Source organism: Aptenodytes patagonicus, chromosome 5 (assembly GCF_965638725.1).
Source record: "Aptenodytes patagonicus chromosome 5, bAptPat1.pri.cur, whole genome shotgun sequence".
Lineage (NCBI taxonomy): Eukaryota > Metazoa > Chordata > Aves > Sphenisciformes > Spheniscidae > Aptenodytes > Aptenodytes patagonicus.
This window is the reverse complement of record NC_134953.1, coordinates 58359946-58383613: the sequence shown is the minus strand read 5'-3', so window position 1 is coordinate 58383613 and position 23668 is coordinate 58359946. Positions and strand designations below refer to the sequence as shown.

Sequence of the window (23668 nt, the reverse complement as noted above, 5' to 3'; positions counted from 1 at the left end):
AAACAGCCCTCAGGAGCCCCACACAGGTCTCCTTGCACAGCTGTGACAGAGATGCACCTGCATCACAAGGCTGCTACCTCAAGGCCACGGCTTTCCCCACTGCCTTTTGCTTGAAGTGAAAAGCAAAACCAAAGCGGTGGGTTAAGGAAATTTCTGTTGGCTTGTTCCCCCAGATGTGGCTGTTACCTTCTACAGGAGGCCCACACACTCCGGCACTCCCAAGTTCAAAAGCACTGCAGGACAAGCCTGTGACTGTTAATAACCGGGCACGCACTGCCTTCTGAGCCAGTGCCAGACAGGCTGGGGTTATTTGCATTACTTGGTTTGCCAAGGTCTGTACCTCCATCCGAACTGTGACACCATCTCTGCAGTGGGTGGGAGTCTATGAAAATACTTGTGTGCATGTGAGTTTTAAGGTTTCTTAGGAACGTGAAATTCAAGCCCTGGCACCAGCTCTCCTTGTGTTCAGTTTTCAGCGACTTCTCTCTGCACCTCCCTGCAATGCCCAGAGCGTTTCCCTTGGATCAGCACAAGCGATCACAAGCACCCTGGTTCTTCTCAAACCTTAGCTTTCCAGTCTTCTGTTTCTATGTATTGAAAACAAAATAAAACCATCAGCAATGATTTAGCTGTTGTTAGCCCACAGCCGCATGTATTCCTAGGAAGGAGATGTGGCCTGGTAAAGGCAGAGCAGCTCGGCTGCCTGAGCAGCCAGCAGCCCATGGGATCCAGCACGCCACTCGCTGCCAGCTCCCACTGGACACCCACAAACCCCTCAAACGACCCAGCCTCACTGTCTGGCTGAGACATGTTCAGTAGCTGGAGCCTGCAATCAAAGCTGGGGGCATGACAGCGTGCGGCACTCCTCCTGAAAGTTGCTTCTTGGGGATAAAGAACCAAGGAAGAGAAAGAGACTGAAGACAGCTACTGCCCAGGAAACTGCTTTCCCAAAGCAGAGGGAAGGGTGCTGCGGGGAAACATTGCAAGAGGAGAGGAGCAGGAGGAGCAGCGCTCCAGGTAACAGCTCTGTCGTGCTGCAGTCTGGCGATCTCACGGTGTGCACTTGAGGGCTCCTCTGCAGCACAAAGACCACTTCTGAGATGCATGTTCTTGCAACAGCGCTCGCACAGCCCACCTGCGCTGGGTGTGCGCGACAGCCATTCCCGCACCATCCCAGCACAGGGAGTGCAGTCCCTGCACCTACCCCTCAGCTCACCTGCGGCAGGACGCTGCCCACAACCTCTCCCAGACATGCCAAGGGATCCTTCTCCTATCATGGCTCCAACAAAGCTTATTATTCCTGTCAGGTAACTCAGCAGTCACAGGAGGACAAGAATACTTACCCTTACTGCCCAACCACTTGGCATGCTCACCACATTCACGGTAGAAATTGTGCACTGAAGAAAAATGATTCCCAGATGTGCCAGTAAACACATGACAGCCTCTCGTTCAAGAGAGATGCACATACTCATTTAAGACACAGCATACAGTCTGCCTCGCCACGGTACCAATGCAAGTGATGTACACTCCCCGCTTCCACACACATTTTCAGTAGGGGTGTCAAAGCTGACAGGATTTTTTCATCTGCAGGCTCCCAACAAAGCCACGTGCAAGGAGGCTTTGCAGCAGCTCTGCAATGCAGCCCTACTCATGTGGTTACCAGAAGTTTAGGTTTGAGTTGTATTTTCAGATAGTATTTCAACCCTGGAACTTGTTTGCATCCTCACTGCCACCTCCAAACTGGCCCAGGACCTCCATGCTCAAGGTCACAGCTTGGACATGGATGTGCTCAGACAGGACAGCAGAGTAACATGCACTTCCACATGAAAATGGCTTTTAACAGCAGTCCACAAGCAACCTGCAAGCAGCCATCCCTTCTAGCATCTTCATCCAAGTCTGACAAAGGTAAACAGTGGTCCACTGTTAAAAGGAACTGCTGCACAAAAAAGCACGTAAGTAGCAATGGCCGTCTTGTCCCGACATGCTTCCCTCCTGCTCCGCATCGCTGCCCTGCAAGTGCCGCACAATCTCACAGAGCCAGACAAACCTTCAGGCGCTTTCTTAGGAGAAAGGACAGAAGCACGTCTTTTCCTTGTCCTCCACACAAGACAATGGAAATCCTGCAGTTTGTCAAGTACAAATCCCAACCACAACTGGGCACGCTAGGCACGTGCTAATTCAAATTGCTGAACTGAAACATTGCAACAAAGCCAATCCCATATCCGATTTACCTTCACTCCGCCCAGTAAAGAATGCGCAAGTAAAATAAAGCTCCCTCACCTCTTGGTGTTATGATGACCTTTGTAGTAATGTCTCACAGGTGAAGATCAAGCAGCTCAAGCACACCTATCGGTAACTACAGGCAATCTCACACCCTAGGGCAGTGAACCAACACAAACTGAAGCAAGCCTTGGCTCACACTGAACCGTCCACAAACGAGCATCAGCACAGGCCCAGCTCACCTCTCCTGCAGCACACCCCAGCAAGCCAACGCGTTTACCACTCCCTGCCAACACGAAAGGCATATCAACAGCTGTACGACTACCCAGAGCTGAGACACTGCACATACGCAACAGCCATGCAGCACACCTCAAGTCCTCACATTTATTTCCTTATTTTGAAGTTGTAATCGTTGCTGAAATACGAAAAAAACAACATGTAAGCTCCTACTTGCTTTCTCTCTTCTAGGGAATGAAGTGACAGCATGCTCCAACTCATGTCAGAAACATCTGACCATGGGCAGTTCTACACACCCTCCAACTTGAGCCAAAGTGCATTAACACCCGCAGCCCTGCAAGCTTCAGTCCTGGAGGAGAAGCAACCAGCCTGCAAGCTCCAGCCACACAGCCGGCCACAGCCCAGCAAAGGGGGGGCAGCCACCACTGCACTTCACTGCTAGGAACAAACCCAAAGCCACTTTCTCAGTGAGAGCTTAGAAAGTGAGAATAGCTTTGTTAGTCTTTGTCCTCCTCTCGCACTGCCTTTTTTCAGTCAGATATTTTACCTGTGAAAATAATGTATGTAAGGGAGACAAACTACACCCAGACCAGTCTCTGGCAAGGCAGTGAAGCACCATTCTTCCATGTCCGCACAAGGCCTCTCACACCATCTGCTACACAAAGCGTGCAAGATTTTTTGCAAAGTACCAGCTTGCCATTTCGCGTTTTGGGTCTAGCAGCTGGTTCCAAGGTTTGGTCTCCAGCCTGGTACGCAGGCATCTCCCACCTGCAAAGACTGGCTTGGTGTCACTCAAAGGCAAACATTTCACTCAGACTTGGGTCAGACATCCAAGACAGCAGAGCTCCATTTTCATGTTCTCCATACCCAATCTAGCAACCATGCTGGCAAGAGGATTTTGGCTGGGCATCACAGACAAACCACTACCTCAAGTCAGCTAGCTGCATACAACCAAGTTAGACACACAGTACCAAAGGAAGGTATTTTTAAAAAAAGGCAAAAAAAAGCGCTATTTTGTCAGTCATCTATTTCTGCATATTGATCTTCAACTTCAACATATGGACAACAGAACACCAGAGTGCATTTTTTCCTTGATCTTCAAGTCTCTAGATAAATTCCCATGCGGGGCTTCCCATAAAGTCTTACTCCAACTTCAAGAGACAAATAACATCGTTAGTAGGACAACCACCAAACATTTTCACCCCTACCTGAAAGTCTCCCAGTAAGGGCAAATGAACAGTTTTCCCCACAGTCAGGTTACACCCCCCCAGCAAGAATATTACGTTTGGCTTTTCTAGTGCAGCACCCGGTGCAGCGGGGAACTTGCTGACCACTGCGTCGGGGCACTCGGCGTCTGCTCAAACACACCCTGAGCCTGGCCAGGAGGCTGTTACCTGGCGAAGGCAGACCAGAACAGGAGTACAAAATGAAGGTAACATGGTCCTTGTAATGATTTTAGAAAAGAAGCAGGTTAGCAAATGCTGGAAGGTCAGCTTTAGGCATATTGTCCTGCGTTTATTTAAAACAAGAGGCGTGGCTATGCAAACCAATCTCCATGGGCAAAGAGTCATTACAGGTAAGAGCGGTCTCAACTCCTTGAACTGCAAACACCATATATTCACACCGACTTCTGATGTTTCGGAAGAATTTATGTCCTTTCCCACATGGCTAACACTTGCAGTTATTAATCAGTCTCGTCTCCTCCCAGCATCAGTGGCATTCAATCTGTAAGATGAACTTTCATGCTCAAACCTTGCCATCGTTACATTCTAAAGCCAATTTGCACCACGTGCTTCTGTTTGTCTCCAACTTTTTCTGCTGACCATCTTTTCCAAATCGTTCAGATTTTAAAAGGTCTAGTCCTCTGGATTTGGCGTGACAGCACAAGTAGCAAGCAAGAGGACAGAAAATGTTACTAAAGAGCAAGCTCATTAATTGTAAATAAGCTACTCCGAGGGAGACATTTTCCCAAGGCAGAGTCTGTTCCTGGCAATGGAAGTGCCTGGGCACCATCGCCACAGGCAGACTGGACCACTTGGGGCAGAACCTAGATGAGACGCTATAACCTAAGTGGTTTCATCTCCGTGTGTTTTCATGACATTTTTAAAAGAGCATGAAAATAAACCTTTATTTCAGTTAACACCCACCAATATTAAAGATATATGTTCACAGTTTTAGTTCTTGACACAAATGGACTGAAAGAGGCAAATTTACAGCTATCAGAACAGCAGACGGACCAACTGTAAGTACAAGCTGTCTTGAAAATCATATGTGACATGCTATTTGGGAAACTGCTCTATGCTCTAAAGCAGGAGAAGGGAAACCTTCTGACCAAGTCCAGCTAGCAGGGGCCCCAAATGACCAACTGGCTGGCCCAGAAGTCATCTGGAAAAAAAGCTGAGTGGCAACTGAAACAGCAAATATACAGTTTGGATAAGGGGAGGAGGGTTTATGTTACAGAGAAAGCTTTTCCGCAAGTGTGTTTCTGCATATCAAGGCATTTGTTCAATTGTACTATCCAAGGTGTCCCTAACGCTGAAACTGCAACACATTCTACCAAACCAAAAAGGGAGAGGGATGAGGAACAACTCAGTGCTGGACCTCCAACAGCCCCCTCACTGAGCACTTGTGTAAGATCTGCTTAGAGTCAGGAGAAATGAACCAAGAGATTTTACCATCCACTGTTTGAAAACTTGCCTCCTTCTCACAGCCTGGTACTTTAAACTATAGGCGAGTGCACTAAAAAGTCTAATCCAATGATATTAACAGTGGTTTACAACAAAAACTTTTGTAGAAAATAGTTCAGAGAAAGCAAGCCAGCTAAACACCACAGTTAAGGAGTTTGATATTTCATATTCAAAGGTCTCCAATACTTTTTGCCTGTCCTGTACAGCTTTTAAAAAAATAGGGTGTTACCTTTTGTTTTCTATCTACCTAGTTAAGAAACTACAAATATGTAATAAGCTGTCCAAAGTGTAAAACATTAAATAAAATGAGAAACCTGTTTCTAGTCTCCTAACAAATGCTCCAGATAAAAACCCTAAGAAACCCTCTTTATTAGTCATTCTCTCAACTCCTTTCGTGTACTGAAGTGGTAATCCTGTTCACAGGGATTAAATGAAACCTACGCCAAACTTCTACGGGGGTAGAAAGGGTTTCTTACAATCGCACTCTGAAAAACATTCATTTGTCAGCTAGCAATCAGATCTTGAACACTGCACAAATCCAGAACAAAAGTTTTGACAGAGAGGTTAAGTGTTGGGGTTTTGTTTTGCATCTTTTTGTTGTATCGCGCACAGATTACAATGTCCCCATCCTGAAAAGGTAAGGCAAACTCCCTCCTGCCAGACCCAGCCAAGGCCTGTGGTTTCTTCTTCAGAAGACCTGCCACTGTCGGAGCAGTGCTGTGAATACATCATGTACTGATGTACTCCTGTCAACAGACTGTGCTGCTAAATTCCACGTCCCAGCCGGAGTCCAGACAGACTACCGGAGCAACAGCTACCACCTTCCCCCACCTCCCTGCTCCAACAGGAAAGGTTACTCCAATCTACAGGGTACCCTCTCAAAGAGAAAGCATAGGTAATTTAAAAACTTTTTTTTTTTGCCAACAAAGCATCTTGTTCTGTTGAAGGGAAGAGGAGGGAATAAAGGTTAAAAAGGGTGAGTGAAAGGTGTAATACATTAATTCTAAAAAACTGTTTAGACCAATTATCCACACATCATTGCTGGATCAATACACAGGTATTTAACTATAAACCAATGTGCTTTGAATCTTTTTCAAGTATCTGGTATCAATTTTGTATAAAGATTTTGCGTAAACAAACTACCAAACATAGATGAAAAATGACTGTTTTTCCAAGTCTGAAATTAAGCATTAAAACTAAAGTACTCCAGGAGTTAGTATTCCATACAGCACTAACAGTCTGCCAAATTAAAGTTTCACGTATTCCAAAAGACCATGGGCTGATAAAAATCTGCTAAACAGGAATTAAGGAAACGGAAATAGTGTGCAATAATTAAAACCCAGTTTGTAGTTTGGGGAAAATGTCTAAAATCCTGAATTAAAAAAACACAAATGAAGTGAAAGCTTTTAACTGGTACACACTGTTCACACCTATATTTCAAGTTTGGAAACGCATATTTTCAAGCAGCAATACAAAAAAGTATCCATGAAGAATGCATAATCTCTGAAAAAATTATGAAAACATCCCTGCTACCATTACATTTCTAAATACAAAACTGACTACCATATTGTTGCTTCTGTGTAGCGAGAGAAGTTCATTTTCAAAACAGATAAAATTCAGTCTTTAGGTGTGAATGGTATGAATGACAGTCTCCTTTTTTTTTTTTTTAAATTTCTTAGTTGTTTAGGATCCTTAAGCATGCAAGCCTCGGAGAGGAAGGCCCGATGAGGGCAGGGTTGGCTTATGACATCCAGTTTAGGACAGAGCTGGGAAAGCCTCTGGGTCATCTACATCAGGAGCAGAAGCACTTGACTGAAAGAGAAACATCAGAAAGTTATTACCTTCACCTTCAGCGGCAAACCCTATGGTGTTTCTAATTCTTCACATTACCAAGTCCTTCCTTTCGCCAGGCAAACAGGGCTCAGTGCACAGCTGAGCTGGGCAGCGCGAGATGTTAGCTCAACTGTAAGCACACGCGGGGGCCCAGCCAGCGTGCACAGGGACAAGGTTAAGCCTCTGTCCCTGTGCAGACAGACTGGGCAGCACTTGCACGGGGCAGCTGCATTTAGGGGGACTCCCTGCACCCCAGACAAATGGCGGTGGTGGCCTTTAAAAATTCATTTTTAAAACTACTTTAACCTATTCCAATAGGGAAATACTGGGTTTCAAAGAGGTACACACTACAGTGCAGTAAGCAGTCTAGTACTGAACAAATTACTACAAGAGCAACTTTTTTCCCCCATGATAAGCAACATTTTTTTTTATTCCAAGGACTAGAAAGTTTCATATACTACTTTCTGAATCAAAGCTATCTGAAGAGACATTATAGGCAAACAGACCACGTTTGCGCATGATTATCGCACACGGTTACAAGTACATCTCTTTTTCTATTCTTAAAGAGATCCCTACATGTGGGATTATGCTATTCTACTAGCCCATAGCCATCAATTCTTACTGAGGGACATGACTGAAGTGTTACAGAAAAGACCTGTTTGTAGCACAGATTAAGTTTCAGACGTTTAACTTTTCCCAGTCAGAAACTAGCTGTTGATAAAAATAATTTTTGTGCCAACTTAGCCCTGGAAATTCATACACGTTAACCAAGAATCTCCTCAGTACTTTGCTAACAGTTTTTTTAAAAGGCTCTGTACCACACCTAAAAAACAGTGCTACAATGAAATGCAGAAATTAAGTATTTTAGAATACTTCCATGAGGGATGCGGAAGAGAAGAATAGGAAAAGCCAGGATAGTGGAATTTCCTGTAAATATATTCACTGATCAGGACAAAGAAATATATTTAAACCATCCAATGAAAGTTGTATCAACCTCTATAGGCAAGACTAAGACACTGCAGAAGTACCCAGCCCACAAACTAGAGTTAAAAAGTAACAGCAGGGTCTTAAGCCTATAGCCTTAGTATCTCCAGTTGCTCATTACACAAAAGCAGAAGGCAAGCTAAAAAAGCCAATCCACTGCAGGAGGGGAGTTACAGTCCCTGCAACAGGAGGGCCTTGTTCACAGGTAACATAACTGCCAGCAGAGATCACCAACCTGGTTGGGTGTGTGGATCACGTCAAACTCCTTAACCAACTGGAAGGAAATAAACAAAGTCAACATAAAGTAAGTTGCAGATCTCAAAGTTTTTAACTACTTTATGACAGCATTCTTGAAGCAGCAAGATGCCTTATTAGTGAAACAACTCAGAGCAAACACCACCACCATTTAGTATCAATTCCTTAAAATTTTCTTATATTGATATCAGGAGAGAGTTTTCCAACTAATAAACCTAAAACTTAAAGTGATCCAGTGTAAAAGAGAAAACAAAGTCAGTGTCCTACACGAGACAAAAATAAGCAAGTCTGGTCTACGAGAAGAAAGCCACACCACACAGACTGAACTCATTTTCTAGTAAGTAACAATTTGATTAGATGCATTTAAGCCGAATAAATGATCCATATTGAATCAAATCTTTACTGTAGCTATACTATGCTACTTCAACTTTACATGTTCTCTCCCAACCCCATTCAGTACTTAGTCCTGAGTATTTCGTTAGGGCTTTAGGACTAGAGGAGGAAAAAAATTACTGCAGATTAGGAAGAAAAACACCCAAACAGTAAGAGTCCTATTTCCAAATGAAAACTCCAAATTCCTCAAATTCAAGATACAACATGCAGCCGTAAAACTAGACTTTCACCCCCAACAGGTCACAATGCAGATAGACTGTCCTGACTGTGTCTGAAAATAACTGCTCTAACACTTGTGGTTCTGCTCTGGCACAAACAGAAGCATCTCACAGTACGTTCAGATCTGTCCATACTGAAGAGTCATTTTTTTGCATTTAGATACAACCTTCAAAGATGGACACTTTTTTTTAATCCAACCTACTCCCCATCCTCTCTTTTTTTGTGTTTAATAAGAACACTGCTAAAACATTCATCCTTTTGTCCTAACAGTAACCTAGTTCAAAGTAAACTTGTAAGAATAGACACTTTACTTGGCTTTAAAATGCAGTGTTTGTTGTCAGAGAAACTTCCTCAGAAGTAAGGAAGACGCCTAAAACTATCTGTATGAAAATCCTAGTAACAACTGAAATGAAACTCCCTTTGTAGATGAAAGCTGTAGCTACTTACCTTGTCAGTTCTGCCTCCACGGCTGGCCCTGCCACCACGCCCTCGGCCACCTCGTCCCCCTCTGCCACCACGTCCGGGGCGGCCGAGGTCTCCAAAGTTGATCTCCAGCTGGGATGTAATATCATTTGCTGGCTTGCGGAAGTGATGATCCATTACAGAATCCTCAGCATGAGCCTGAAATGAGTGTTTCTCCATGAGTAAGAAAAATCACCAAAGGAAGTTTTTAATCTGTAGTTGCACTCTTACCACCACAGCATGCGTGTTCACCTCCAAATGCACTCCCAAATTGATGATTGATTACCTCGATTGATTCAAGTTAAAAGATAGTGCAGGAATTGTTAGGAATCAAGTTATACCACTTGTGCAGACAACAAAACCACATATAGGTAATCAAATAAGCGCTTGAGTAAACAAAGGTATTTTGCATTTCCAAAATAATTCAGAGAAGCTCTGGAGTTCCTTCAGAGCAACATGTTTAGGCTTATCCGAGACCAAACTGACTATCACCAAGCCAGTACAGCATTCTAGCATTTCTCTGCTCACTTCGTATCCTGAGAAATCTTCAGGTTCTATCAATTCATTTCATTCTTTTTAAATACTTACTTGGTAACCCATCTTTATTTTGCTCAATGAGTACTTTACACTTTCTCATTTGCTTAGCCCTGTATAAATATTTAAAACAAGGGAGATGGTAAGAATCCCTTATTGGTTTGTATTAGCCATAACAAACAGCGAACGAGGCATAAACAGTTAAAACACAATATAACTGAAGTAGCTAAAATATTAATGCTGAAACAGAGAAACAGTCTCACCAATTACACTGAAAAATATTACTCTCACCACCTTTGCCAATCTCTTACAGCTGGTTGGTTCCCAGTGAGAAACCTGAGCCTCGAGGAGCAAGATATGGGCTGAAGTTACATCTAACACCATAAATGCTACTATTCAGCACATTTGAGTATTTCAAATTATTACACGCTGAACACAGAGAACCAAGTGTTTTTAAATTAATTATTTTTCCTATTTTGCACAAATAATTTTTCCATGTAGTCAGTTTTTGGCACCTATGATGATACATAAAATGTAAAACTGACCACACTGGATCAGACCAAGGGTTTATCTATTCAGCACTCTGCCTTTTACAAGGTCCAATCATCGTGTTTTGGAAACATGACAACATACAAATCTTTCCTTTCCTATAACCACCTAATTTCTGGCACAGCAATTTTCAGTTTGCTTGCTTTTTACTACAGAAGTGCCATGTGCAAGCTTAAGCCTCCTGACTCTAACTTACTTTTTTTGTGATGTAATTACACAATATGCTTTCAAAGGCAATACGTTGTGCAATTAAGCCCTATACCCTTTAATTACCATTTGTGGATCCTTCATAAGACAGCCAATGGATACACAGAGGTCTGCAGTCAAAAGGCTGAAAGCTGCTTTCAGGGATTCCTTGAGTCAGTCACAAGCACCATAATGTACAGAGCCAGAAGGAGCTTTCTCCCCCTCCAATCTAATTACCCCTTTCTGTGCCCAGTTGTACGTTTGGCCTCCACAAACTGCCCTCCAGCAGAGGGCACTGCAATTTAATTAGGCACAATGAGAAATACCTCTCCATACTGCTTTATTTCAAACATATTTCATTGGGATGTATTCCATGGAACAACCGGTCCCCATCCCGCTCCTGATTTTATAGATTTGAATTGTACACCCTCCCCTCAGAGATCTCTTTTCCAAACTTAGGAAGTTAGCCTAAGCAGTTATTTTTCAGAGAAAAGCCATTCCACATCTCAGCCTGACATGGCACTACTCAAATATAAGTACACCAACAATTTGTAAAACAGTACACAATACCTTTTGCTATGGTTTTGATTCCTTTCCTACTACTTAATATCTTATCTACAGTTTTAATCGCTGCAGGGTACTGAGATGGTATTTTCAACTTACTGGTAGTTGTATGACATTCTCTTTTCTGAGAGGTAGTATCAGTGGCTTTGTAAAAGAATTCTGTGCATTTCCTTCCCTACACTGTTATTGCTTTAAAAAGAAACACTACAGTCTACCAAAAACATTGTATTTTCACAATTTAACTTTGGTTTAACCACTAAACCCAACAAATAGCGCATTCTATATGTAACTCGATGATTTCTTTATCCAAAATAATTAAAACTAATTTAAAACACCAGTAAAAGACTTGGCATGTTCTCCTCATACTCTTCTATCATTTAGGTGACAACAGTCAAAGACATACCGTACAAATTGCTTATTCTGAATCATCTTTGGAAGCATTTAATTTATATGTATTGGCAACTCTCAATAGTGCTCTGATCTAATAACTGATAGCTTCTCGAAGGCATTGCTGCACTTATGGGTCTTGGGGAAGGCTGTCAAACATTAAGAACAAGCTACTAACGGAAAGGAGGCCAAAGCAGACAGTGAGATATGGAAAAACAACAGCAACAACAAAAAATAAAAAGACTCATGATAGAAGCATTTATGATAAGGTTTGAATTCAGCTCAATTAGGAGCAAGGGTACCAATTATGAAGGGTCCTGTATGGTGCACAGTTAGACAACAGGCATGGACAGAAGAGCTCCATATTGTATCTACTTGTATTCTCTATTTTTGTGACTTCTTAATATCCAGACCTTCATTTCAGAAGGGGCTCATATCAAAACACAGGTATTACCAGTTAGATATAAAGGATCAGTACCTCATTTGACTCCAGCAGACTCCCCTGCATTTCTGTCATCGCCTTTGTCTGATGAAAGTTGCGTGTCCACGCCAAAGTGACAAAAGGAACAAAGGGAGAAAACAAAAGGAAGAAATGAGACTCAACTACATACAGAAACAACAGGTAATAAGGTCACATGAACTTGCCGGATACAGATGTCACTGAGCACATGAAGCAGCAAAAGGATGAGATCAACAGCTGTGCCAGCATCCAGAAAGACCAGAGGATGTACCACAGGTGTGGAGACAAGAGAAATCTCAGATCAATACCAAAAAAGTTTAACATAAGCTGCTGGAAACTGCAGTAGAGACCACATATACAGGCTGGTCTCTAGCACCTCAATACATCAGGCACACTGTGTACAGAACTAGACAGATAAGAGGGTGGGATGTTTAAAATTACTGTTAATGAGAAAAGGTTTCTGTACAGCCTCGATTCAAGAGTCATTCCTTCAAATTTTGAGAAGATGAACTACTATTTTTCCAAAACATATTTCTCAGTCTCCCATTGTAACCTCCTCTAAGCAAGCAAGTAGATTAGCAAGAAGGTTAGAAGGCACGGGAAAGAGGCACGGCACAGCAGATACGTAAGAGTAGGAACTGATCTACTACTGTATCAATCTTTCCAGGAGACTTGCATCCAACTTTCTGAACAAATTTTAAGATCTCTCCACAATGCAACTCCTTCCCATTTTTTGTTCAGCTGCACCAGCAGAACTTAAAAGACTCAAGACACTAAACCAGCCTGTGGAGAAGGAAAAAAGAGGACCTCTATTTTATGGCATAACCCAATCTCCTGGAAAGAGTCTCATTAGACTAGGGCTGCCAATACACAGGGATTTCATATTAAACCAGCAAGAATCTGAGACAGTATTAAGAATTAATTTTATACAAAGTATCACTTTCTAGTAATTGCATAGCAAATGTAAAAAAGAAGAAAGACCTCAGATAGGGTCAAGCATTTCACCCCTCAGCGAAGAGCACAAGTAGGAGAACGAAGACAGCTCTTTCACAAGACTAAGGCAGATGAACAGTACTAGAGCCTCATACTCCCTTTTCCCCACAGACTCCTAGGACATTCTCCCAGTAGTTCTCAAGCTACAGGAATGAGGGTGGTCATCACAACACTTCAATCCAGATTTCTGAGAAAATCTATTGGGGCACATTGTTATTTTTCAGCTATGAGAGTACAGAAGATTTGGGGCTGAAACCCAGAATTTACCTAGAAACCAAGTCACTTCCACACATAACTCCCTTCTTATCAATAAGAATCACAGAAACCTTACATCAACCTTAATTTCGTGACTCATAAGTATGTCCAAAAGGACAAACAGAAAGAAGAACAGGAGGTGATTGGTAGGTTTTGTTCATAACTTCTAAATGTTCCACCTTCTAAACCTGCTCACAAAGGAGCCGCAGTGAAGGCTTTCCTAATGCCTGTATTATAGAGCTATTCTGCTATAATACTTCGCAAAAAACCCCCATGCTGCTTCCCATGGGATCAGTGAACAATGAGTAAGTGAAATGGGGAGAGACATCTGCTGGACATAGAATAAAAGCAGGCTAAAAGCACCTACATTTAAAGGCAGTTTTGTTAATATCTCACTTCTGTGCTTATACAGCAAGGAGCTGTTAACTTCTTATGTGCTAAGTGTTGAAAATATCTGACTCATTTCTTTGAAGAGAAGTTAACCAAATACACCTCTCAAATAGAACAATCTACTAATTATGTCAGTTCTTCCATTAAAGTGATTTGATTAGTTATTCTCTTTGTTTGGGGTGGGTTTTTTTTTTTAGTTAACTACTGATTCATTTTTGGAATAGAAAATACAGTATGGATCTTCCTAGCTTCTCAATTACTCTAGAGTACCACCATCATCTTTTACTATCATATATGCACATATGTTAAAAAAGACTGTCTTCAACTGACTAAATGTTAAATAAACATCTCTCTGCTTCGGAGAGACTGGGGCTGGGGGAACTTGAAGGACTACAGGTTTAGTAAATCTTGGTAAAGTACATAAATACTTCTGTTTAAATATACTCATTTAATATACAGCAACATTAAGTCTAACTCAATTTCCCTTTTCTACACAAACCAGAGAAAGCAGTATTTAATGAACACTTCCAACACTGAACAGCTTAAGGTAAACAAAAAGATATGCAAGCATTTAAAGAACTACCTTACACATCAAGAAAAGAAAATAGCATGATTGTTACAAAGTCAAACTCATTCTGAGTTCAATGAGATTAAAAATGGAGTTTTCATGGGAAAGTACTGAATAGTGCCTCCCCAACTGTATTATGCCCCCAGCTTACAAGAAAAAACTGACAAGGCGCGATAAAGCAGAAATACATATTAGAAGACCAAACAGTGTAATACATACTATTTAGTGACTTCAGAGGGAGTCAGAACCATCTGGTATACAAAGTTGCAGGCCACTGATTAACAGTGGGCCACTTAAGATATTACAGAGCGTTAAAAATGAAGATTAAAAACAAAGATTCACGCAGCCCTGCATTAGAAAACAGAACTCTCAGCACCTCCCTCCCTTCAGAAGTGAAAGAGTATGTCTCTCCTTGCCACTCTCACTATCTTGGAACAGACTAATTAGAATTTTGCAGTGACCGAAATGAGCATGCTTGAGAAACCACAGTTTTAAAATAATTCTACAGCAACTATGTTGAATATCACTGAAGCATACAAATGTATTTCACCCAGTTTCTCAAAAGCTGCAAGGACGCTTGTCTATATATGATATTACAAAATTACAAGATACCTATGTTACAAACTTCAGAGATACAGTTCAGGTATTAAGGCGTCTGAGGCATGACCAGTATTTCTTCAATCTTACATTGTGTTTAGCAAGCACCATAAATCTGTGTACTGCATAAAAAGCAAAGAAATAAATTTGATATTGACAATTTTTTTCTAAAATGCTCACCAAGAGACAATCCTTACAAAGTTACTTGCCCAGATGCAGCAGTATTCCAGTCTTATCTTTAGATTATATCACAGCATACACCAACCTAAGGGTACAGATCAACTGCTAAAACTAACCACAGTGAGAATGGCTTCTTATGCTACTGCATAACTTCAGTTTTATTAAGAGAAATGTTGTTCCCACTTTATAAACTTTTAGCTACAGGTCAGCGTCTCAAAGAATGGAGCTTCCACTCGAAGAAGTGCAGGTCAATAGAAAAACCTATACAATCTGGATACCAGCAAATACTGAAAATCACTTTACCTCCTCGCTCTTTGACTTGTGAAGAACAAATCCTTTTTTCCATTGCCCATCAGCACCCTCATTTGGTTTACGGATGTTGAACTCAACTTTTGCACGATCCTTACTTTGAATAGCTTTCCACTCATCCAGGGTCATTTCCTTAGGACCTTCTTCCTTAACTTCTTCAACCTCATTCTCTCTGTAGTAAATTCATGGATATTATGATCATGACTTAGAACTCACATTCTACATACAACAATTCAAAATCAGTTGCTAATTGGCACCAGATTATAAAAAAAGTTTGACAAGTATTTAGCAGTTAAGAGGTGTATATAAAAACCCCTCACTTCCACCACTCGGAAAGCACACATGAAAACTCATCTCCTTTAGACAGAGTGCCAAAAAAAAAATCACAGCCAGACACCTTTAAGCAACTAAATGATGAGCACAGCACAGCAAAATGTTACACTGACCCGTGCCATCTATTCTCCACATTAATGACAATTTTCTTTACAAATATGAAAGCCTAACTTCTGCAATGGACTTGTCTGGAGTTCCCCCCCCCGCCTTTTTGAGATACCTCTCTCCCAAAGGTTCAAGTTAATGCAGTGAGAGAGCGCTTGTTCTTACCACAATTTTCAAGCTTGCTAGTTTTTTAAAAACCAGAATTTAATCAGCTTTGGATAGTCTGTTTCCTTTATTGAACGAAAGACAATTATTAATTTCCCAGCTAACTAAAACAATTTTTACTTTCAGCTAACTTGAAAAAACAACAGCATACAACTTAGTCATTTGTGCGATATATCACCTCTTTGTAAATCTTTAGTGCCTCTACCTTCTGCCAAAGAGCTATTTTTAAGTAAAACACACAACCACTATGCTCAATAACAGATCATGTTCCAACTACACAGGGAGTCAATCCTCTAGTCATTCTTCAGTGTGTTTATGCAACTAAATTTCTGATTTATAGAAAGCTAGTGCCATGTATGTGCAGCAAAAAGATCATTAAATCCTCAACTTAAGAGAAAAGTTCTTCATTTTGTAGCCATTAATTCTGATGTAGTAACACAGAGGTTTTACGTCAAAATTACGGTATTTCAATTTTTTCTCATTCTGTAGGACAGCATGATTTTTGACATGGTATTTATTCACAAGCATTTTTTTTGTTCAAGGCAAAGATATTACCCCTTGGCATTCCGCACGTTTTACTGCAGTAAAACATCCCACAGTTCTGCTGAAACATTTAGGTTAGACGTCCACACCAAACTAGCCAACCTGAAAACTAACCCATGTAGAGATGCTTTTCTATAAAGATAACTGATGGATTACAACAGATGTGTTGTAACTGGGAAGAGTACACATTTTCTGCAGATTTGAGGAAGAAAAAAAACCATACAAATAGCCTGCAGAATTTTGCTGATAACTGATCTGCACATGGATGGGTCAGTATCTGGTCAAGCACAGGACACTGCTACTAATAAAGGTCCAGGAAATACTGCAGACACAACAAATTTAATATATCCGGATTTCCAACACATAATTTTTTAAGGACTAGCTAGCTTGCATTTTCTGACCAATGCTCAAACTGTAATTCCTTAGAAGTTCTCATACTACTTCTGTATACAAGACGACCTTAACCTTGGACCACCACAACCTTGGAGAAGTAATAGCATTTAGTCTTTTTTTAGTTAAACTAAATCCATTTCTTCTCCTCTACGCAGTAACTGGACCCTCTTTACCACTAACCAAAGTTATTAATGAGGAAATCAAGCTATAGCAAACACCACATTAGAAATCTCATGCAAACAAGTATTTCAAAATTCTACCTTATTTGTTTGCCATTTTCTTTTGAATCCACTATAAAGCACATTCCTCATTAAAATACTACATTTTATTGTACTACGCTGCCATAAAAATTTGTATCACGTTTTTACATCAACTGTAAGCATCACTACTGCTCATTCTGCTTCTCTAGTTACTCTGTTTCATTCATCTAGTCACAGGTTTCTTCTGTAAGTGTCCAAGTGGAATGAGAAGCAATCAAGTTAACTTCTTTGAAGATTGCCTGTACACACAGAAGCTGGAGCATGAAAGAGATACAACCTTTTTTCTACAGGCTAGTCACACAGTTTCAAACAGTTGTTTTGAAAAACTAAGTTTAAAAAAAGTTGCCTTCCCCTGGCAGAAGAACATTTTGTCCCTTTTGCTTAGTGGTTCTACCTAGTCATGAGCACAGATGCTTTTGGATTTGGTACTTAGGAGGTGCAATCCCGAGACCCTAAGCATATTAGAACTGATAATTAATACCTAAATCTGAAAGTGACCAAGAGCCTGCATAACACTAATGAACAGTTTCAAGATAACAATTTAGACATGCAGTTTTTAAAGAGAGAGTCTTTCAGCAGCACTGTGGATAATATCGTACCTACTGAAGAAAATATAATCAGAGTTTGGCAAAACAGAAGCAGGAATAAATATCAGAGGTTAAAGGCAAAGTAATGCTACCTTTGAAGCAATCAAAGAACACTAAGAGAGGTGGTACTCACTTATTTTCAGAATCAGCAGGCGGATGTTCCTCTCCCTCTGGCGTTTCCTCAGTTACAGCTGACTGATCCAATTCACTGCAATTACATAATGTTTGGAGTTTTGTTTTTTAAAAGCTCATCCCTATTTAAAGCTACATAAAATTAACAACTAAGTTCTAGAGTGGATTTACACAACCCATCCTTCTTTAAAAAGAACTATTTCATCAATAATTGGTGCGCTCTGTGCCTTTTAAATTCTATGCTTTCCACCCTCCTAATGTTTTCCCCAAAACTTACTAGTACCCATTCTGAAAGCCTCCCGCTGTACCTTGAGACACAAAACGGATTTCAGTATTAAAAATACTGTTTTCAATGTAATACTTTTAAAAAAGCACGCTTAACCTGATCATAATTGTTAAAATTAAATTGTTCTATCTTTAGTAAAAGAATTGTTCAAAAACCAGCACAAGACCCCCCCATTCCAAACTTCCCCAAAATTCTGGTTTTAACAGTGAAGCCATCCCTTATGTTACAAGAAATCACTAATTTTTTAAATTCTGCAAAGGGTGCTTTAATAGTGTAGCAAAAATTATCAAAATCAAAGGCAAAAAAGGCAGCTAAATCTTTACATTTTGCAAGCTGTAAGAATTAGGATTTATTAACATTCTGCTAATAGTTTTCTGAGCAATTACAGATTACTAACGTTAGCTCGTCTTTGACGGTTCCCCAGTTGTGTGATCCACTGCCACCACGCTTGTCCTCATGCTTTAGGCCGCTGAAATGTGAATGTGAAACAGAACTAACAAAACTGAGTTAACATTATAGTGTCCAGATACAGAAATTCAAAGGCAAATTTTAAAATGTGTTTTAATTGTAAAGAACAGTTAAAAAAACCCAATAGAAAAAGTTAAAGACTTACGATCTATCGCTGCCACTATGTCTGTCAAATTCACGTTTGCCACGAGAGTCAAACCCATCTCCTCTGCCCATTCCACGGCCACGGCCACGTCCTCTTCCAAGTCCACCACGTCCACGCATAGGTCGGTCAACAATGGGTCTAGCATGGAACAGTCAAACTTGAATATTTTGCCTCCAAAAATTTACAGCATGGTTTTTAAGGTTTTCTTTTTCTCTTTTGAGAATTGTATTTACTTACTTTTCCTTTGATAATTACTGTTTGTAACTGTGTTGAAGCTCCAATTTCAATGCCAAATTATTACACTCAAAAAACCCAAATATATAATGCCTGCATTTTAGAATCTGGAAACAAATGCTCAGAAGGATTACCGTTCATTTGCATCTTCTGGCACTAATTTCCAAAATTTAGTGTTTGTATTGCGTTACATCACTAGCTGATAGTACAATTTCAATTTAACTCACGTTCATCCGACTTACTTTTAAAAGGATTTCAACTTTGGCTACTAAAAATTTAGTATTTGAACATTACTTTCAGAACATTTGAATTCTGGATGCCACATGATACTCGAGACACTTTAAAACTTGCCTAGACATAAGATGGCTTCACCAATTCTAGATCTGAAGTCACTGCAGCCAAGGTATAAACACCTCCATGGACTAACTTTTATTGGCTTGAAGTCAGCTGTAAGCAACAGCTGTAACAGCAAACAAATCTCATCCTGCAGGCAACAGCTATACTTGAGTTCCTTTCCTGACCCATCTGCTGTAGATTTAGAGAGCTATGGTGGATATCTTACTGATTTAAACCGCATTTTCAGTTAAACCAACGGAACTGTTCCTGTTAGATCACTCCCAGCCTATAACTTGAGCCAAGTTTGTAAACAAAATCATGGAAAAGGAAAGAAGAGTGTTATATTCTGCATGACATATACTCTTCTTGTGACTGACAAAAATTTAATTCAATAAACTTTTTTTCTTTTTAAACTTAGTAGCAGAAGGCAAGACAGCCCCTTCCCATCAAAACTAGGAAAGTTGTCAGGCAAGACAAAATTCTTACTTATCAACAGAAAATTCTCCTCCTTCACCCTTCTCATCAGCAGGTTTGTCAAAGCGGCGCTCACGAGGAGGTCGTCTCTCCGGTCTCCTGTCAATAGGCTTGCCTTCACCCTGCTGTTGCTGCTGCTGCTGCTGCTGATCAGGCCTCCTGCCAATACGTCTTATCCCTGAAACATTAAGCAAAACACATCAACGGAATGTGGAGCTGCTCTGGGAGAGATACTGACTAACACCGTAAAACAACATTGAAGGTAAGCTGGAATTGAAGTTTTTCTTCTAGCCTTGTGACTAGATAATCTGAGAAACTATACCTTTATAAAAAAGTCACCGTAGATCATTTGATTCTTCTTATTCACATTTTTATGCAGCATTTCAATCAAATTGTATTTTGTACAAGTGTACACTCTTACAATATTGTAGGAAACAAAACCTGTCAGAGCACACAGTACATTAGTAATCCGTGTTAAAATGATAGGGTCAACTTTCGAAGAAGGATCAAGGTAAGCAAGATCCCCCCCTTCCCCCCAAAAGGTGTTTTTCAGGTAAAACAAGTGTTTTTTATTTTGATGCGCACCAAAATGAAGTCAGCATCATCATGCTGGACCCAAGTCCCTATGACAGCCACCCTGCTTCATCCCACTGTGGTCTTTTGGGGAACTTTTTTGGGTAGCAGTACAACCCGGAGCACAGTGCGCTCTCCCACAAGGGCCACCCTTACCCAGACAGGTGTCACTTGCATCCCGATAAGCAGGCAGCCCAGTACAGTAGGTACTGGTCAATGACTAAATGGTGTGTTCATCCATACCAATCCTTGCAGTTCAATACATGCTCCCCGAGAAAGATTCACCTCGCTGTGCGCTTACTTAAAATAGCTTAAGAATACACTGTGCCACTGAACTGGCTAGTGTTCTTCCCTCCCTCTCTATGCCTTCTGAAAGCTTTTTTTTTTTTTAAATAACAACTCCCCATGGGCATTATCTTCTTCACTAAGACATCTGAAGGATCTTAAATACAGGGTTTTTTTCCACTCATCTGAAAGGCCCGTTTACTCTTCTTTAGAAAGATCAGGACAAACACATTACTCCTTTGTTATACTATTTTCTTGCCAAAATGTTTAGGGAAAAAACACTAAGCAAGCCACCAAGGCTGGCTTAGGAATTGTGAACTATCTTTTAAATTAAAAGCTGCCAACTTTTAATTTTTTTTTTTTTTTTTTAAGAATTAAAGTTCCTGCCTAACAAGCAATGTCATATTTGGGTGGGGCTAAAGAAGTTACAGTTGTAACGATATCCAAGCCAACACACCCAAATGAACAATGTCTTCCTTACCTTACAAGCTGTACTTAACATGAAGTTTGCATGACATAGATTGCTTGCCAAGTAATCCTTACTCCCTGAGGAGACACAGGGGTTAAACTCACTAACATTTACTTTGAAAAGGACTCTCAAACTAAGGAAGACCATTTCATTTTAAGAGGTAAAGCTCAGCAAGGAAAGCAAACAGGCCGGTGTCACAAAGGAGGTATGCTGCAGAACTGGAATGAATAATCCACGTCTTTCGAATTTCGAGTTCAACACCCTGCACTCAGAAAAATCTGGTTCCTGGTGAAGCCTAACCAAAAATACAAGTTATTTCTTTTTCTTAGTAGCACAAAGCTTTGAACTGGTAATTCACCAGTCAAATAATCTGCATCTTTACAGAGTAGTGGAATAGTTTTAAACTGCAATACATTCACACAGGATACAAACCCCGTCAATACCATGGCATCCAACACCTTTATAATGTTAGAACTACTGTCCCACACAAAAAATAGAAATTTTCAAACTGGAAAGTCACTTTGTTTACTACAGTGCTCCATACACACTGCTACAAAAGCATGCCCGACTTTCTCTGTTTCACTACTATAATAAGCCACGAAATACTTTTCTGATAGTGAAGTAGTGCTTGTGAAAATGAATGTGAAAACTGGGAGGTAAACATGGACTGCTAGCCCTGCCAAAAACACTCTGCGTTCTCTTGTGTTGACCAAAGACACTGCCCATGTTTCAGGTTTACCTCATGCAGGACAACACCGTAATTCTGTATCCGACTAATATTTCCAAAGGACACTGGCTTAGTAAATTGCCACTTGGGACAAATTATTGCATTCCTCACAGGGAAAAAACTCTCAAGCTTTAAAGTACAAAAGATCCATAAGCAAAGCTTGTCACAAGGTGTTTTCAAACAACATTTGGGAAGCCCACTTTCTAAAACAACTGGTATAGTAAAACTTTTTCTTTCTTAAAAAGCATAAAACATGGCGGAGAATCATTTTGCGACATGCGCTGCAGTAAACGTTAAAATATTAAGATGCTTTCCTGTAGCACTGTGCTCTTCTGAACTGGCCGTGTTTCTGAAAAGATCGCTTAGAGTTAAACTGCAGTTAGCAAGTTATTTCCTCACCCACATGCCAACTGCTGTCACCACACTTTGATACGTTTCAAGGATTCAAATTTAATCAGAGTTCTGACCAATTCGACGTGTGCTGAAGTTTGTGCGCGGTACAACTGCCTGCCACGGGACGACATGTGTGTGCACCATCTAGCCTTCTTCATGCAGAGCTGTGTCCTACTAATTACTTTGCCCACAGCATATTCATTTAACCTATTTATACTTTGATTTCTTTTTTCAGCTAAGTTTCCCGTATGGGATGTCTTCTGGGTTTACACAAACACGACTAAGAAATCACGCAGCCTATTATTAAAACACATACATGATTCCTATCAACACCGTTCCCTAGAAAAATGACCCAAGTGACTTTTTAAGAGCCCAGGGACTGCCAGATATCCTGTCAAGTACGTCAGACCACCCCAAACACAACTTAGGTTTAGGATACGTTGCTGGGATTTTCTGTTTCACGTTACTCTTCTCCCGCGGGCAGTCCTCCCTCCTCCGTGCCCCGCCACGCGAGAACAGACGTTTCGGCACAGAGGCAGCACCCGGGCACCCCACGCACACACGCCTCCATTTTGAGCGGGCCGGGCCGTGGGGACACACCGCCCGGGGCCACGTGCGGCCGGGCTGCACGGCCGCCGCTCCTCCCAGAGCTCCGGCTGCCCGGGGCCGCCGCTAACGGGCCCTGCGGACGGGCGGCCCCCTCGACGCAGGTGCCCCGGGCGGCCTCCCGCGGCCCGCTGCCCCGCCACGCGCTCCCCCACGTGGGTGCGAGGCCGCCGCCCGCCCGCCGCGGGCACGGGGCCGCCGCCGCAGCCGAGGGCTCGGCCCTGCCCGGGGCCCCCCGCGCCGCGCTCCGGCGCCTTCCCGCCGCCGCTGCCTCCTTTGTGCGCGGCGGGACGCGGCCCCCGCGGGGCGAGGGGCGGCCCCTCGGCAGGGCCGGGCCCGGCAGGCCGCGGCGCTCGGCTCCCTCCCCCGTCGCAGCCCCCCGCGGCCCAGCTCACCCTCCTTCCGCAGCGGCGCGCCGGGCTGGCCGCTGCCCTCCTCCCGGCGGTCGCCGGCGCCCCCGGCGGAGGCGGCGAAGGGGGGCAGCGGGTTCTTGCGCTCCTTCTGGGACTCCCTACGCAGCTGCTTGGCCGCGCTGCCGACGCCGCCGCCGGCGCCCGCCTGGCCCGGGCCGCCGCCGCCGGCCCCGCCGGAGGAGTTGGTCTGGGCGCCCGCCGGGCCGCCGCGGGCCCCGCCGCCCCCCTGGCTCCCGCCGCCGCCGCCGCTCTCTTTCCTCCGAGTCTCGGCCGCCCGCAGCACCTCGAAGGGGTCGGACTCGTCATCAAAGAGCTGGTCGAAGCGGTTGGTGACGACGCAGCCGAAGCCCTCCTGCAGGTGTCCGGGCATGATGGGCCCCCGTCGGCGGGATCCTCCTCCGATGCTGCCGGGCCCCCGCGCCCTGCTCGCTGCCGCACAAGATGGCCGGCCCCGAAGAGACCCGCTTCTCTTCCGGCGC

General features: G+C 42.4%; 1 protein-coding gene across 4 annotated transcripts; it reads right to left on the bottom strand.

Moving 5' to 3' along the window:
* Positions 1-3946: 3946 nt before the first annotated feature.
* SERBP1 (SERPINE1 mRNA binding protein 1) lies at positions 3947-23656 on the bottom strand. 4 transcript variants are annotated; one of them, XM_076339970.1, is made up of 10 exons: positions 23172-23656; positions 19736-19901; positions 18680-18817; positions 18464-18559; positions 17782-17856; positions 15257-15434; positions 11989-12036; positions 9276-9449; positions 8197-8235; positions 3947-6956 (listed from the first exon to the last, which is right to left on the bottom strand). In XM_076339970.1, the coding sequence occupies exons 1-10, from the start codon at positions 23557-23559 to the stop codon at positions 6900-6902; spliced, it is 1359 nt and encodes a 452-aa protein (XP_076196085.1). In that variant the 5' UTR covers positions 23560-23656; the 3' UTR covers positions 3947-6899. The 4 variants fall into 4 exon arrangements, with proteins under 4 accessions (XP_076196085.1, XP_076196086.1, XP_076196087.1 ...); XM_076339971.1 differs by having other exon boundaries at positions 18464-18535; XM_076339972.1 differs by lacking the exon at positions 11989-12036.
* Between the last annotated feature and the right edge of the window lie 12 nt (positions 23657-23668).

Excerpts from the sequence above, each read along its gene's own strand:
- SERBP1 (XM_076339970.1), bottom strand. The coding sequence starts at position 23,559 with ATGCCCGGACACCTGCAGGAGGGCTTCGGCTGCGTCGTCACCAACCGC. Across the intron at positions 18,818-19,735 it reads GGAGAATTTTCTGTTGATAA|ACCCATTGTTGACCGACCTA; the intron begins GTAAGAATTTTG and ends GTTCCATGCTAG. Across the intron at positions 9,450-11,988 it reads GTCTGCTGGAGTCAAATGAG|GCTCATGCTGAGGATTCTGT; the intron begins GTACTGATCCTT and ends CACTCATTTCAG.